The 18,076-nt window shown below is 35.4% G+C and overlaps 1 protein-coding gene across 1 annotated transcript in view; it reads left to right on the top strand.

Annotated features, from left to right (window-relative positions):
• Positions 1-345: 345 nt before the first annotated feature.
• MEOX2 (mesenchyme homeobox 2) overlaps positions 346-18,076 on the top strand; it is a 65,793-nt gene continuing 48,062 nt past the window's right edge. Inside the window, exon 1 of the mRNA XM_036068888.2 lies at positions 346-1,201. Coding sequence (XP_035924781.1) covers positions 688-1,201 — 514 coding nt within the window. The 5' untranslated portion in view covers positions 346-687. The remainder of the gene's footprint in view (positions 1,202-18,076) is intronic.

Below are 18,076 nucleotides of genomic sequence, written 5' to 3'. Positions count from 1 at the left end.
CCTCAAGAGCTAGGCGTAACCCTAGCTTTCCTGCAGGTGACAGTGCCCAAGTGGCACTGATAAGACAGCTTTCTTAAGAGAAGTGAGCGGGTCGGACACTGGGTGCAGAGTTGGGGCTGGCGTGCGCGGAGGAGCACCTTGGCCGACCGGGCCAGGAGAGGAGAGCCGCTGTCCGTCCCGGCTCGGGTTAGGCGCCAGGCGCGCCGCTTGCAGCCTCGGCTGCTGGCAAGGGCGGGCGGGCGTGGACGCACTGCGTACGTCCAGCCCGAGATAGGAAGTGGAACTGGGAGCGCGTGGCGCAGACTGAGCGGGAGTTTTGGAGGGAGTTCGCATGTGGTCAGCTCCGGGCTCCTAAGCCAGCCCCCAGCTCACATTACACTCTGTTTATAACCTCTCAGAGCCGTTTCCCCCTGAAAGCAGTTCTCTGGGACCACCTTCTTTTGGCTTCAACCTCTCCTACTCTTGACATCTGAGTAGCTCGAAGGGAAGCTTCTCCAGGTCCGAGTGTTTATATGTAAAGGAGACTGGCCGCTAGGGCTCAGGACCGGGATTATCCGAGCTCTGCAGAAACGGCTGCTATTTGTTTGGGAGGGGGAAAACACACGATTTCCAGTGAAAAGTGACAGAGGGTGGTAGCGTTTGGAACCATCGTGAAGTCTTCTGCTTGGAACCCGAGACTTGCATGCTATGGAACACCCGCTCTTTGGCTGCCTGCGCAGCCCTCACGCCACCGCGCAAGGCTTGCACCCGTTTTCCCAGTCCTCTCTCGCCCTCCATGGAAGATCTGACCATATGTCCTACCCTGAGCTCTCCACTTCTTCCTCGTCTTGCATAATCGCGGGATACCCCAACGAGGAGGGCATGTTTGCCAGCCAGCATCACAGGGGGCACCACCATCACCACCATCATCACCACCACCACCACCAGCAGCAGCAGCACCAAGCTCTGCAAACCAACTGGCACCTTCCGCAGATGTCCTCCCCCCCGAGTGCGGCTCGTCACAGCCTCTGCCTCCAGCCGGATTCGGGAGGGCCCCCGGAGCTGGGGAGCAGCCCGCCGGTCCTGTGTTCCAATTCTTCCACCTTGGGCTCCAGCACCCCGACCGGGGCCGCGTGCGCGCCAGGGGACTACGGCCGCCAGGCGCTGTCACCCGCGGAGGCGGAGAAGAGAAGTGGCGGCAAAAGGAAAAGCGATAGCTCAGGTAAGCGCGCACCGGGCACTGTCGGCGAAAGTGGGCGGGGAGATGACAGAGAAGATTCTCGCACTATAGTGAGGCAGCAGGGAATAAGGTATGTGTCTTGCCCTCTCTGGCTTCCCGCCGGCAAATTCGGTGGGGCTGCTTTGGTCCTGTTATTTGGGGGCACGTGTTTCTCCAAGGGCAGCACTGCAGTCAACAGCGCTAAGCTCTCCGAGGTTCAAACTAGTTTACCAGAGGGTTAAGAAAAAAGGACAAGTGACAGTATGTGAAATCGATTGCGAAGCGTGACCTTCCATCTGAGCGGTGAGGAGGGGAGTGCAGCCTGGGATGCAGCGTCCGCTGGGCGTGCGTGCGGGTGCTGCTCCTTGACTTTTCACTTGCAAGTTCCCGACTCCGAGTGGCTCGATTTTTCCCATCGTTAACTGGGTTTCCAGATTATTGCACAATATTTGGAACTTGCAGTGGAACTTGGCAGAACGTATGAGAAAAAAAAAAGTTTTAGGTTTTTTTTTTTTTCCTTATTCTGATTTCAGAGTTCTTTAAATAGCACCCTATTCCAAATGGTAAAAATTTCCCTTTCTTGGGGAAGAAGACAATCTAGGAATTCAGAGGATTTTAAGGAATGTATCAAAGAATGGTAAATAAATACATGTTCAGACTCTTGAAGAAAAACGATTTTTAGAAGTAGTTGTATTTCTGTGGTGCTAATTAAATAGATAATCTGAGTTTCAAAAGTGGAAAGTAAAATCTCCTTCGGTTCAGTATTATTGGAGGCAAGTATTTGGAAACAAACAGCAGCCCGGAGTAGTGCTGGTTCTCTACGTGCTTGAGGCTAGTATGCGAGGGTGTGCGCAGGAGGCGCTGATCTACGTGGGGATAACTTGAGTAGCCACGCAAAAGGGAACCTTATAAAACGCAGATGCTTGAAAGTCCAGACAGCCAAGTAAACTGTAGCAATCCTGAGAAACTAGTTTTTCGGGCAGCTCCTTAAAGCCCTTAACAATCTGTATCATCATTAAATTGTTAAAAGATACTTTACAATTAAGGGAGTTGTGCATTTGTTTTCTGTAGCTCTAGCGTATCCTGCGTTCCATCTTTTTGGAAAGTGTCATTTTTTAAATATAGTATTTACGTATTTTTCTTTCTTTGCGGAATTGGTTTAACAGTCCTAGAAGGTAATTACAGATATTGATGTGAAGGATTGGAAAGTGTTTGTTTTTCACAATGCTTTAGGTAAGATCCCACGTAAATGGCAATGACTGAGCCGCATATTTCATGTTCCTTTGCAGCGATCGTATCAGTCGTTCTTCAGCGTTAGTATGAGGTGGATTCTTCTATCACACACTTAAAATCTAACTTTTACTTTCCAAGGTCAGGGGTGAACTTTTAATGCTCCATCACAAATTAGTTTATATCTAAGAAAGTTACCAGCAGTATCATTCATTTTTAATGGTTTTTACTAATACATGAAACTCTCTTAAGACAGAGTTGAAAGGTTAACCATAGCAAGAAGGTTTCCATCTTAATTTCTTTAAAAAAAAAAGTCACTTAAACGCAGTGTTCATTTCCTGGTTCAGCATTTGGTATCAATGTAACTTTTTTGGAAGCAGATCCCAATTCAGGTTGGTCAGTCCATTTTTGCAATTAACAGAGGCTCTTACTGTTCATTTTATTTTCTGCAGTGAAAAACCTGTGATAGACTGTTCCTTTTGCTTCTGAACTGAATCAGTGCACCTAAGCTTCTTAGGGTAAACTGAATTTTCATTTACGCACATATTATTTTGGTTAGGGGGAAACAAAAAAAGTGGGATCCAAGAACTGCTTCCCTTAAATTATTTTGATAACAAGTTTCTTAAGAAAACTGGTAATACTAATAGTGCTATCCTCTTTTGGTGGGAAATAACCATATAACGAAATAAGTTTATATTGACATGTTGAAACTAATTAGAATACTGGAAAAACAAACACAAAAATTTGCATCAGCTACATAAAGTCTTAATTAGATCTTGAGTGGGAAATACAATTAGCCATCATCAAGGATAAAATCACTGGGGAGTTAGAATGAGCGTTTTCTATTCATGATGGGATATATTGAAAGAACTTTTTGACTAACTAAAAGGAAATATCATGATGGGTTCCAGTTAAATATATGTGTACTCATAAATTTAATTTGGCAATTTCACTATTTGAGTTAATATATGTTAGATCTTTAGAGAGATTTAGATTCAAGATATCTTTCTCCTGGGATATTTCAGTTGGTCTTCCATACTTATGTTTATTTCATTTCATAGTATTATAAGGGCATCCTGATCTAGCGGGAACTAAAGCAATGTAGAAAATCATATAATTGCTTACTGCACAGTTTTAATATTTCAATATTTCAAAAAATTAGATTAATTTCTGAACTCTCAAAAGTTTAAAATTGTATTAGATGAAAGTTATATCATGCTTAGTAGAGTTTACTTATATTTTGTTAGGAAGTTTATAATTACTATGTATTTATAATCGAAAGTAAATATAGTACACAAATCCAGGACAAAGTCAGAACCAAAATTCTTTATCCTTGCATATAATACCCAGATTGTCTGTGTATGTATATGTGTGCATGGCCCTGTGAAATTCAAATAGAATTTTAAGCAACAGAAAATACTGAAAAATGACCCAAATTTTTATCCATCATAATGATGCTAAAGCTACAATGTGTAACATTTTCCAGTATGCCTTTACATGTATTTCTCCTCCCAAACACACACATATGCAAACTCAAGAAGCTTAAGGGTCTAGAAACAAATATTTACGGACTTTGGGCTTCCATTATAGTTTATTGACAATTGAAAATAGCCGAGTTTAATGGAAAAGCACACTGTTATTTTTATATGTGTTAAACCTTTTTGCAACTTTGAACCTGCTATGCTTTCCAGCATTATTAGCAAAGCCAACATCTGCGATGTCTTCAAAGGAACTCTTAAAAATCAAAACTTTACAACTGCACTTAAAACCATCTATACAAAGCAGGTGATTCTGAAAAAAAAAGTCTATAAATAGTGTGAATTACTTGGCTTCAATTACATTTGATTGTTCTTCAAGCAATGTAGTAATAGGTATAAACTGTCCAGATTTAGCTAAAATAACCAAAACAGATTAGTCAATCTAACTTTAGTTTTTATGCAGGTAAAATACAGTTATAAACATGTAAATATTTCTTATTCAAATTAGTTGAATGAATATAAGCATACATTTTATAAAAAAATCAAAATTATATTAAAAAGGAAGGAAATGGTTTGGGAATGTGGATTTTACAAGGTTTTGAATAATATTAGATTCTTGTAAAATTACAAATATTTATAGCTACAATATCATAAAATATTTGTTGTCAAATTATATCTGTCTATATGCTTGGCTATGCAGAATAACAAGCAAGTATTACCTTAATAAGCTGGAACTTAAATACAGAGGAATGTCTTCTCCACCCTGACTCTGGTATTATATTGTAATTTTTTCTAGATATTTCAATCATCACATTTTCTGAAAGGAAAAAAAATACTTTATTATTCATCTCTGTGTTACTGGATTATGACTTTTCAGCATTTGCTTTAGAATTTTAAAAAAGAGTCTATTGGATCTTGATAATTATAGAGCAATACTAAACAAATTAAATGTCTCAAATCTATGGAATAAAAGAAAAATGTCATTTAAGTCTTTTTCTTGGAGTGGTAGATTAATTTTAGGTGTGAACATTTTTAAATGGTGACCTGACATAAAAAAATTCTAAGTACCATTGACCTACATGAGTGTTTTCAAATGATTACACTCAAAGAAGTCAAGAGCAGCAGTCCCTTTAGAATTAAGGTGCTTTATTGTTGAAAGTTAGCAATGAATGGAAGGAAGAATGCAAATAAAAATAGAATAGTTTCAAGATCTTTGTAAATATCTTTATTTATAGTTCCTTTGAAAAGGAAAAGCATTAAATGCAAGGCATGGCACTGCTAAAACTTTCATTTTGGTGGAAAACCCAGTAATGAATATTTAAAATTTTAATCTTTATTTATAGTAGCTATCAATGGAAACCATTATGTTGGCACCCTGTAAGCTGATCTCTACTAATAAACTGAAAAAAACATTTTAAGTATTACCCTGTTTTCCCTCTGTGTGATGTGAAACATCGACCCTTCATTACAACATTGGTATTTATAATAACATAATGTTTATTATAAGACCTCTAAGAAATTAATTTTAAACAAAAATGAAATGACAAATGTGGATAAACTTTTTCATCAGATTCAGGGAAATTTGGGAGACTAATTCCATATTTAATAGAAAAATTAACTTTTTTTCATTTGAGAAATAACTTGTCCATGACTAATAGCTGAATAATGTAAAAATTTACCACATATAAATCTATTTCATATACCTGGCCTGGTAATGGTGCCAATTTTATTCATTTCCTATAGTAAGATATATATATATATATGCTGGGCAGTTTTATTAACTATATTAAAAATGGCAGCCAGAAACAAAGATGTGAGGGCTTTTTAGATTTTCATTTCAAATGGAAAGACCAATATAATACAATAATATATTTTCATTTTTAGGACTTGTTCACTTAAGTAGTTTATTTATAAAATTTCAGATCATGTCTCTTTTCTAAGCATTGCTATAATGATTATGAACATCTATAAATGATACATGCTAAGGATAGGAAATTATTAGAAAACAAAATATATTCAGGAATTCCTTAGTATTTGTTGAGTTAATAGTTGTAGATGGTTTATCTCTCTCAAATTTTCTATATTTTTGCTATAATGTTTTTTATAATAATAAAACATTTTCTGGGAAAATATATTAGCACATGAAGTGAGACTATCAGGAGTAGCATTTTTTCCACCTTGATTGAAATCATAAAATAAGAAGGATTAATTCTTGAGTGGCCAGTTAAATTACATTTCCTGCGTTATGGTACTGGTGACTGATTCTAGTGGTTAAAATAAAAAGAAAATTAAAAAAAGATGAAATACAAACCAAGACCAAAGTTCACAAATTAGAAATTGAGGTAGGTATGATGTATTTCCTCTTTAATGTATTTAAGCAGTAAAACACATTTTCTTGTCACAGCTTATTTTTCTGGATTATGTGTTTTAGTCATTAATATGGCTTAGTTATCAATGACAAGCTTTCTTTCTGTAAAGAAAATGAAGCACTAACAACTTTCCTATTTTTGTTATGATGCTCTTATGATTATTTGTTGGAATAGCTGTATTAAACTGAAACCTCTAAGTAGGGATGGAGGAACACAGTCAAGAAAAGTTACTTGTAGCACTCTACGCGACTCCTAAATCATAGTCATCGGTGAGGTTCAAAATCCAACTGGAGAAAATCTTGCAGAATATTTTATTGCTCTCATGGAATAAAACTTAAAATGGTAAAGGTCATTTAGGTCTCAGCCTTTAATTTGCCATTACCTATGTTGAAGCAGAATTAATTTAAATCTAATGTCCTTTTCTCTGATGGTTTTCCATTTACATTATAAAACTGTAGGGAATTTATTATTCCTTTAAGTAAGTTGTGTTAGATAGTATTTTAAGATACAAAATAACCAGTAATATATCTATTGATCCATCTGTATAAATTTCAGACATAGTTTTTATATTTCAGAGTAAGCATTTCTATTTGAAACCTTTTGACATATTTATTACTAAATTAACAGAAAGTTACTTAGTAAGAGAATACATTCATATGTGGTTGAGTGGGTCAATTATTAATTTTCCCTGTATTTGGAATTTTAAATATGCAATAAAAAAGTTTCCAACTATTCACGAAACTTTCATTTATATGTGACATTTTCCACAGCAATATAATACTTCTGAATTTACATGTTACTCTCTGTAAATTTTGTACCGTGTATTGGAATTCTGGTTTTCATAGGGTTCTGAAAATATTTTCTGATATGTTTTTTGATCTCTTCCATGTGCATATGAATAAGACTCATCAGGTTAAAATCTGTACTATATGCACACATTCTTGGAAAGAGTTTGTGTGAAAGAGAGGAAAATGCTTTCAGAAATAATCAGTTCTCTCTATACTATATAGATTTAAAAATTAACAAATTGGATCTTTAACCTACATGATATTATTGCTATGCTTCTTTAAAAAGTTAGTATTTCCTAAAAGTTTAATGATTCTAAAATACTTGTGTATTTTGGTGACTCAATTCTTACATCCTTGGAGTTTTCCTTTTACTGTAAATATAACAAGTTTACAAGGTAGTAAGTCATAGTGGTAAAAACATTAGGGTTTTGTTTAAAGATTTAAATTAAAAAATTATTGCTCTTCAAAATTTCATAGAATCCACTCATATTTGAATATTTCAAATGTACTTAAATGTCCTCTTTGCTTTCATAAGTTTTCTAAGATGTTTCAGGTATGTTTCTTGAATTTTGGATAAACTAGATTGGCTGAAATTATGAATATGAAGTTTATTCTTCATAGTTTTCAGTTCCTACTGCGTTTTAGTAGAGAGGTTAGTGGTGAGAAGAAAACAGGGAAGGAGCTAAATTAACTAGGACATGGCAGCTATTCTTAAAGCACGCTTTAAAATAATCTGTTTATATAAAGATACACACGGATACACATATGCAATAATAGAATTCCAAACTTAATCTCTTGATAAAAGATCATCGGAAGTAGACCATTCACATTAGAGACCTCAGTATGACGTTACGTGTTCTGGTGAGAAAATAAAATATTGGGTTTGAAGCATATACAGCTGTGTGGAGAGTCCACCAGGCTGAGGCTGGTAACCAATGACAGTCATTAAGGTCAAATCTGCCAACTCCCTGCAGTTTTTGTTTTCTTTTGTTTTTCTCTTCCTCTCGCTCGTTATTCTCCACACACTTGGAGAGATCCCATAATGCTCTAAGAGAAGAAAAACCCTCAGGTATCTTACATGACTCCAGGCAAGAAAATGATTAAGATGAAGTCATCTCTCTCTCAGGCTCTGGGGAAACGTAGAGGAGGGTCCAGTTTAGGTGGGTGGATGCCAGTAGAATTTCAAAGGCCTGGAATTTTGCTCTTTGAAAATGTAGCCTTAAAGCTTTGCCAGAAATGACACCCAAACAAAAACTTATTTTTGCAAAGTGATAGTTATTTGCAAATGTAGTGGTGAGATGTATTCAGTGTCCGTAGAGGCGGCTTCTTCTATTGTCTAGGCTGCATAGTAAACTTGTAGATGATCATTCTTAGCATCCTGAAAAACTAGCAAACTAAACTGAAGTGTATTCTTGTTAGTCAAAAAAGAAAACAGTACAATGGGCAATGACTCTTAACAAATGAACAGTGAACACCAAACAAATTTCACAAATGACTGGTTTTATTTTGAGAGCTAAAACATGAAGTTCAGGAAAATAGAACTGTGTCATTAGAAACTTAGTGGGAACTAAACAGATAAAATGTAGTTTTGATTTTGTAGGACACCAATACTTTAGCAAATGGCTTTCACATTTTAAGAACCATGTGAAGAGGACTCTACGGTTAACTGGGTAGATTGAAATTAAGTGACATCTCTCCTTATTTAATATTTTTCAAATGTAAAATGAGCTCTCAGTGTGTTTACTGCCCTTAACAATTAAAATCTGTCCAACTACAGGCTACGTTTACTTTGGGATTTTTTTTTTTTTTTTTTAATTTGAAATACAAACAGATCTGGGTGCGTTAAACTAGACAGCATCTAGAAGTAAACTTTTGAGACAGATTGAAATGACAGGAAAGCCTGTGGCTAGGCATTCAGATCTAGGGTCCTGCTGCTGCCCACATTTCCAGGATTATCATCTTTTGGATGCCCACCTTCAGAATGCAGGGAATTACATATATCTTTTCTTCTAGAACTGTTCTTTGCTCTTGGAAGTTGGCCTTTACCAAATTTATTCTTGTACACTCAGATATTTGGGAAAATAAAAAGTAACAGAGACACTGTGTGTGTGTAATTGGCTTACTTAGCCATTAGTTGATAAATCCTGAAGGATCTACCTTATTTCTTAGTCATCCTATCAGACAAGGAAATAAGTGTCACACTCAAAGGGATAACTGAAGATAAAGAGAGTTTGATGATGACTGTTTGATGGTGAGCAGTATGTAGGGGAGTAACAGGAAATGGTCAATCATCCAGGGTCGGCCCACATTTGGAAAACATTAGGTCCTCTAAACCTGAGGTGGCAAATAAAGAGAGCTATTACAAGAATCCAGAATCTAACGAGAGCAGCAGGACAGAAGCCTTCTGGCAAAGTGGGGACCTCAGGTGGAAGATTGCAGCTGATATCAAATATCATCCAGTAAACTATCTCCACGCCTTCCAATCTCCTTTTGTTACCTCCCATTGGCCAAATATAATCAGAAGACAGTGAAGAGACCACACTAGTCTTGGTAGTTAAAGCCGTGGAAGTCATAAAAGGAATGCAGGCTACAGGGGAGAAATGTCAATAGTAAATCCGGGAGAACCCAAGGTCTTGCTTTGTCTCTTGCTAGCTGTTATTCAAATTCCCTGTTTCTTCGTTTCCTAAACATCAAAGCAAGTTAATAAGCATAAAGCACTTAGAACAACATCTGGGTCAGTAAGTGTTGTTATTTTTATCATATATCAGTGTAGGTGCAATTATGTCATGGGTGTGCCCCATCTGAAAACGATCTCTGTCTTATGTTGCCTATTTATTTGTATTTTACTACTAATATTGCTATAGGAAATGTTGCTCGCCTAAAAGATTGCTGAAGATTTAAAATAATCTGCCACTGTCGCTAGAATTGTAAATCTCATGTCATTTTCCTGAAATGTAGAGTGAGTTAGAGACCAAGTTGTATAAGAGACTCAAGTTTCTTTCACTTAATCACCCTTAAGATTCCCATCCCTTCCGTAGCCTCTTTTGCTTGGGCATCTCCTAACCTCCTTTTTCAGGTGTCTCCTGCCACTTTTCCATCAAACACTTCCTTTCAAGAAGAACATACAGAGGAGCATTTAGTCAAAAGGGAGCAGAACTTAAACCAAAGGGATTTGAATATTATAGTGAAATTTCAGGTCTCTGTTTTCAGCTATTAACTAGGAGAATATATGTATGACATTTTTTCTGCCATGTTTTGAAGTTTATTGCAGAAAGAATTTACATATTGTAGCTCCTTGTTATTTTTTGTGGTTTCATTTGGAGACCTTTAGGAATGGTAAATATGCAGATACCACTAAAAGCTAAGAATGTATTATATCCCTCATAAAATGCATAGAAACAGTTCTACTTGATACTTTTGTTTTTCATAGGAAAAGACAATATTTTTACTTATTTGTCTATTTATTTATATTTAATAAATTTTTGATAATTACAGACTACTCGCCTTTACTTAGTAACCAGTCCTAGATGATTGGCTGATTTCACTCTGGTAAGCTTAGTCACCTCTCCTACACCCACAGTTCAATGTGAGGAATTCAGACAAGTACTTTAGGGAAATTTTATTATATTTGATGATCTAAGGCAGTTGCTTTTGAATAAATAGTAGAATCAAATACTGTATTAAAATTCTAAATGCCAGAGTTAATGCTTCAAAGTTCCTAGATTCAAAGCAATATAAATCCTTAAAATTAGAGAAGTTCAAATCACTAGTGATTGCTTCTCTGCTGGATAATGGAAGGGCTGGGAGGGAGTAGGGAGAGGGGTACAGGAAGAAGAACAGACGATTAAATGTTTCATACTACACTGCAATGACAAGAAAGGGCAAATTATATCGTCTAGTTTATTATTCTTTGATATCAAGGTAGGCTAGATCGGTCGATTTTCTTAATGAGTTGTGATCTTTAATGTTTAAATGGATCATTAGAATCTGAATTACCAAGACACTAGAAGACTCCCAAGGCATCACCCAGTGCAGTGAATGTATTTCCTAGATGAGAGAGTGTGCCCAGAGAAATTAAGTAATGTCTGTCCATTCAGCCAAGTAGTGGAAGCTGAACTTCCATATCCTGACTTCAGCCTAGTGCCCTTAAAAGGAAAATCTCATAAAATATTTTGAAACCTTAAGTTTTTAGTCTTCCCAATAAAAATAAATTTCAGCATCATTTAAAATGTTGGCTACTGCTTTTGAGTGAATAAAATGGAATTTGACAAAGTGCTTCTCTTGGGTGTAAACTACCTCTTTCTAAATCTGGTTTTATGGTTACCTCAGTCACTTTTCATTCTTGTTTTATGAATATAAACACTGTTATACTTTCTTAGCTTCAGTTTTCTAATGACATGGTTCTTGTTATCAATTACAACTTTACCTGCATATTTTTGATACCTTCTACAATAAACCATAGCATTTTAAAGTTCAGTATTTGGTAATGTGCAGGTGGACTTTGCTGTATTATATCTATAAATAATAGATATTTAGCTAACAATCATATTTTGGATAGCCATTTGTGAATTGAAGAATCTGTTTTCTGTTTTAAAATTTTAAATTTAACTCATGAATTTTGCTAAGTTGAGCTTTACTTAAAAAGTATTTGCTTTTTTATGTTCAAAGTAATGAATAGCCACAAGTAGATACCAAGCAGCGCTCCCTTGTCTTCAGTCATTAACTTTATCTCCATTCTTAGAAAAGTATTGATCTTAGTTTTGATTTGAATGCAGTCTTCTTGCATAGAAGATACTCAGAAATATTAGTGGTTGGCCATTTAGCCTTGGCTAACGAGCTATACCTTTCTTGTATGGCGTCCTTTCCTGCCCACATCCATCTACCCCACAATCTGTAAACACCACACCCATCTGCTCCTCCCCAATACATTGAATCATACAACCTCTGGATCACTCTAACACCAACCTTTCGTGATGATTCCAGATCCTTGGTTTTTACTGGACCCTTAAAACACAAAATTTAAACATCAAAAATACAGTTGGTTCATTCAAGAAATTTTCTTTTCCTTTTTATCTCTAAACACAACACCATTTCCAAAATAATAAAACGTGATCCCTCTTTTATGTAGTTAATTTTAATTTACATTCAGAATGCTTTCACATTAATGGTCTCAACTGATAATTTCTCCTTTTCTACTAGACTTATATTCAGGATTCAGCCATGCAGCCTCTTCCTACACAGCTTGGCCCAAATCCATTCTATTTCACATTCTTCTGTATTTTTTTTCTTATTTGTACTTTGTCTCTTGCACTTAATTTTGTTTTCTTTCTTGGACTCCTGATATAGCTCTCTTCTGAGTATCTTTTTTTAATCTCTTTCCCTAATGGAATCCTATATTCAGCATATAGTAATATTTTGATTCTCATTCCTCTTCTTAGAATTCTACATTAAACTGAAATTATTTCATACTTATAGTATGAATGTTTAATTATAGGCTTTGATGCATGAGGCACATGGAGTGGCTAATACCCATCAATGATGTACTACTAGATTTTACTTGTAGTGTTTTTTGTGTGCACCGAAATTTTGCTTAATATCATATGTACATAACATATAATTAGATCTACTATAACATATAATAATATGTCTTATAATCTCATATATATTATATATAAAACCACATAGATAGATATTTAAAGTAGTGCTTTTCTGGCAAAGTGATTTTTTCATTTAGTCTTTGGAACACAATGCTTAGCATTTGTGTTAGTTTAAAACAGTGTTCTGATATTTCTTATGTGGGTACCTAAATATATATCATCATAGCTGAATTCAAGAAGTTTTCCACAAGATTTTCTGTATCTCCCATTTAGTCAAGATCTCCTCATGATATGCAATGTATTACTTACTGCCTAACTTCCTTTGGGAAGAATTTAGGGCTATATATTAATGGGCTTCCAGCTGAACTCTCCCAACACAATCATTACAGGCTTTATCGATCAGCTGGGTCAGTTTTGTTGTTATTGGTTTTTCTTTTATTTTAACCAATATTTCTTCCTAAACTTATTTATGCCTACCCCCTTAAAAAAACCTTTTTATTTTGAGAAAACTGTAAATTCACATGCCATTGTAAGAAATAATACAGAGATCTCATATACCCTTCACCCAGTTTCCCCCAGTGGTAATATCTTGCGTAATTATAATACACTAGCTTAACCAGAAAACTGATACTGATACATCCACTAATCTTACTCACATTTCACTAGTTTTACATGCACTTATGTCTGTGTATATTCATCTCTATGCTGCCTGCCAGGTTTATTTTTTATTTTGATCCCGTAGCCTGTAATACCTTTTATCAATACATATTCATTATTTTCATTAAAAGCTGGCTTATGACACCTTCTCAGGTCACTACCACCTTACTCTAATCATTGCATTTTCCTTACCACATTAATGTCCAAATACTGTATAATAATACACTTAAATTTTGCCTTGAGGTTCTCTTTGCTGTTCCTATTTCATATATCTCCAGTCTTGAATTTGAATTGCATGCACTCCCTAAGGAAAAATCAGTGTCGTCTTTTTCTTTTAGTGTAATATCCAGCATCAGTTTAGGTATGTAGAAGTGCTTAGTAAATCCTATTTGTGGCATAGAAAATGCTTCACTAATGATGAATGAATTATCTGTATTAGGGTTTTTTTTGGAATTCTTGGTTCCAGGCTTTCAGTAGTAGGGCAAATTTGGAAGATTCTTGGGCAGTCCATGGGAGAGTTTAATGAATATACAACCTAAGTAATGATCTGTGCTTGTTTCTGATTGACTTTTATGGATGCTTTCTAAGGTCAAATACCAGTAAGTGTGTGGTATATAGTTACCACTTGTGAATAAATCAGGACAAAAATTAATATGCATTTATTAACAACTTTATCATAAATCAGTAAAAAGAAACCCCTACATTTTAAAAGTTAAAGTGTCTATATTTTCAACAGTTCAGTTGATTGTTAAACCTAACTTCCTGTTAATTAAAGTATAGGAATGCCTCATTCCATTATTTTTGGGTGAAACATGAGATTCTACAAACATTCTGTGTAGTTATGCCATGCATTGTTGAGCTTTTGAACATTACATACAACCAAGTAATGGTAGTATTTAAGGTGTCTGTCCAACAAAGTCCCCCAAATTAAACTAAACTTGAAATCATTGAGCAGTTGGGAAAAATATGGAATATTAATTGATCTGCATTGTTGTTTTGGGTAGTGGCACAAATGGTAATGCGAAAAAGAAAAATGGGTTATTTTCATAATGCCTTTTTATGAGGACATTGTTACAATGATGCTGATTCAGTCCACAATGCCTTGGCTTCTGCTTTGAACATGATTGACTTAACCATATTCAAACAATGCTACACGATGAGAAAATGTGAATCTAAGATACTGATAAGTGGCCTGGCTAGTAAGGAAAGATCAATGATAGTGAGGGGTGGGCAAGTTAAATAAATCATCTCACTTGTGGTTCTGAGCTTAGTCACATATCATATAAACTAATGAAGGGAAAGTTTGCAGTAAGCCTCCCTGTAGAGTGAGTTAGCTTTTATTTCTGTAAAAGAGTTAAAATTAATCCATATTGTGATTCATTTTGATGATTCTTAAAAATTGTTATCCATGACTCTGACTGTGATATTGATTCTATTTCAACAATTCCCTCATTTCATAATGAAAAATAACTTGCAATGTCTCCATGCTTCTGGCCTTTTTTATTAACATTTTTATTCACAACAGTAACTCAACACTGATATTATATTGGAATGATTAGGGCAGTCTTAAAAAATACTGATGCTTCATAGATTATGATTAAGTTAATCTAGAGTAGAGCTGGAATTTTTTTAAATTTTATAATAGAAAATTACATTTAAAGAATAGAGAAAATCATATAACAAACACTCATGTGTCCATTGTGTTCAATATTTATCAACACATGGCAAATCTTATCTCATTTATATCATCCCACTCCTCCTTCACCTTGTTTTAATTATTATTTTTTTAAGGTTTTATTTGTTTATTTGGGAGAGAGCGAGAGAGAGCACAAGTGGGCTGAGGGGCAGAGGGAGAAGCAGACTCCCCACTGAGCAGGGAGCTGGTCGCGGAGCTCCATCCCAGGATCCTGGGATCATGACCTAAGCCGAAGGCAGACGCTTAACCGACTGAGTCACCCAGGCACCCTTACTTATTTTGAAACAAATCTCAGATATCTTATTTCATCTGGACATTGGTATTTTTAAAAACTCCCAAGTGATTCTGGATTGAGATTGAGAATTACTGGTTTAGAATATTGTTATTAGGTTGAAAAGTTCTGAGAAGCTTGGACTTTATATTCTAAATCTTATCTTTTTCTGCACATGGAGAGCAATGTTAGACCTGGTTGCTCAATAAAAAATTATAGTTTACTAGAAATGGCCATTTGTGTGACTGTGTGTATCACCAAGAATCATAATACTCTTCTATGCTGTGTAGTGTGGTAATCACTAACCACATATAGCTATTTAAATTTTAATTAAAATTACATAAAATTTTAAAATCAGTCCTCAGTATCACTAAGCACATTCCACATACTTACCAGCCATATGTGGCGCTGTGGCTAATGTATTAACGAGTACAGACAGAGAACATTTCCATTTGTTAGAAAGTTCAACTGAACAGGGCCTTTAGACAAAAAGACAAACTTCCTTACTCTTCAGCTACTATAAGAGTCACCAAGGATGGGAATCTCCTCAAGTGGAGAAAGAGATTATGCAAATTTAAATACCACACTAAGCTAAATGCAGTTAAAAGTTTAACTGTAAAGTTGAAGCATATCTAAAAGTAAAATGTAAAGAGCATTACTTTGTTCAAAGACTTTTTGGATAAATGCTTGCTTGCTTAGTCAACCAAGTGTTTACTAAAAAAAAAATACATTCACGATTTTAAAGAGGCCAAGATGTATCCTAAAATAATTATTAATGAAACATAATGGATAAGCCTGGGATTTGGACAGTTACCAACATAAAAGCAAAGTCAGAGATATTACATGGTTGAGTTATAAATACAGAATTCAAATAAAATAAAACACAATATAACAATGGATGTAAATATAAAAAAAAACACAAAAAACAGAATTTTGGAAGAGGGAAGGCAAACAAAGCATATTCAAAAATGTAAGGTCAACTAGGGAGATTCTTCTAGGCCTCTTGAGGAATAGGGAGGGGAACATTTTTCTGGGAAAGGGTGGGGAACATGCCAGGAATTAGGCTAGATTTTCCAGGGGGAAAGTATGAAAACTTAATAGAATCAGACAGTGGCAATTAATGACAAAGAGTTGTTAACTTTTAAAGCCTCTCAAAAGATTTGGTCTTTCACAGTCCCTGGTGTGATTTCTGGAATTACAAGTCAGGTAGCTGACAGAGGAGCCTATTTGAGGAGATTTTTAACATTTTAGGGGGGAAAATGAGGATAAAGCATTCATTTTGGCATTAGAAAGGAACAAATGCGATGAAGAGTGGAGTATAGGGAGTATCACATCTGTACTGTGAAACATCTGGGCATGTTTGGCTGTGGCCATACATTACACAATTAAGTTGCCACAACTGCAGACTTTTTAATATGTGGGAAGCAGGAGGACTATTCATCAGTGGATTCATTTTTAATAGGATTAATTGGTAATTGATGATTGAACTGCTAGCGATTTGTGGGAGAAAAGGCAATACTAACACTACATATTAAGCAAAGGTATCCCTGGATACTTTCATGTTAGAATTTATAAGTTGAGAGAGTACATTCAAGTATGAAAATGTGGAAAAATGTTAATGATTCCGTACAGGCTATCTTAACACAAAAAACAAATCTACACATTACAGCTCTGGGGCAAGCATATGCAAGTGTCCAGGTAGCTCTCATTGTTTTTAAGATGTTTTGGAGCAGAATCAGGACAGATCAATTATAATTTGTAATAAACTTTTATTGTCAGTGTAGCAGAAGAGTAGGGAAAACATGTTAGTAGTTTTCAGTGAGTGAAATTTGTTAAGTTTACTTTATTTTGAAAATTTGCTTATATGATATTGGTGGCCTTTGGTGCAAAAATGTGTGGATATGGTAATCTGTATTACTAACGGCAATTATTTTTTTCTTTTTTTAAAGATTTTATTTATTTATTTGAGAGAGAGAGAATGAGAAAGAGAGCACATGAGGGGGGGAGGGTCAGAGGGAGAAGCAGACTCCCCGCCGAGCAGGGAGCCCGATGCGGGACTCGATCCAGGGACTCCAGGATCATGACCTGAGCCGAAGGCAGTCGCTCAACCAACTGAGCCACCCAGGCGCCCGGCAATTATTTTTTTATTTTAGATGAATAAATCTTAGTTTTTCTCAATTAACAAAAGTGTGCTTTTCCATGGACACAGTAAGCAGAGATAAGAGGGTTTCTTGTGTTTTTTTTTTTTAATAGAAACCACTTAGAAGAAATAGTCTCCATATGCAAAGCATTTGTATAAAAATAATCATCACTAATTAAAATATGTTAATTACAATCAATAAAGTAGTTAAATGCATGTTAGCATACAGTAGAAATAGTTGACTTCCAAACTGAGTGGTTTTACCTTGAAAACTCAGAATGTGAGAAAGCCAAACTAAACCAATAAGAAATTTAAATATGTTATTCAAGGTGGATGGAAAAAAGTCGATCCATAATTTAACTATGTCCCTAAGAGGTGCTGAACTGAGGTAGGGAGAGCTACTTAACACAAATTACAAACAGAAATATTATTAGGGAATTTTCTTCATGAGGTGGTTGTGCTGTTCTCAGGTCAGATATAAATACTTTCTCACATTTTCTCTATGCTTTTCCTAATATTGAAAAAAAAAACCAAAACCTCATTTTAGACTTTCTAATAGCATTTCACTTCACTCTGAATCACCTAACTATTAATGTTAGGAAGCAGCATTAGAATTTTAAATCAAATTGAATTCCTTAAAAATAAGTAACTG

This window comes from Halichoerus grypus, chromosome 12 (genome assembly GCF_964656455.1).
Source record: "Halichoerus grypus chromosome 12, mHalGry1.hap1.1, whole genome shotgun sequence".
Lineage (NCBI taxonomy): Eukaryota > Metazoa > Chordata > Mammalia > Carnivora > Phocidae > Halichoerus > Halichoerus grypus.
The sequence above is the reverse complement of the archived record's forward strand: the minus strand, read 5'-3'. Positions and strand labels throughout refer to the sequence as shown.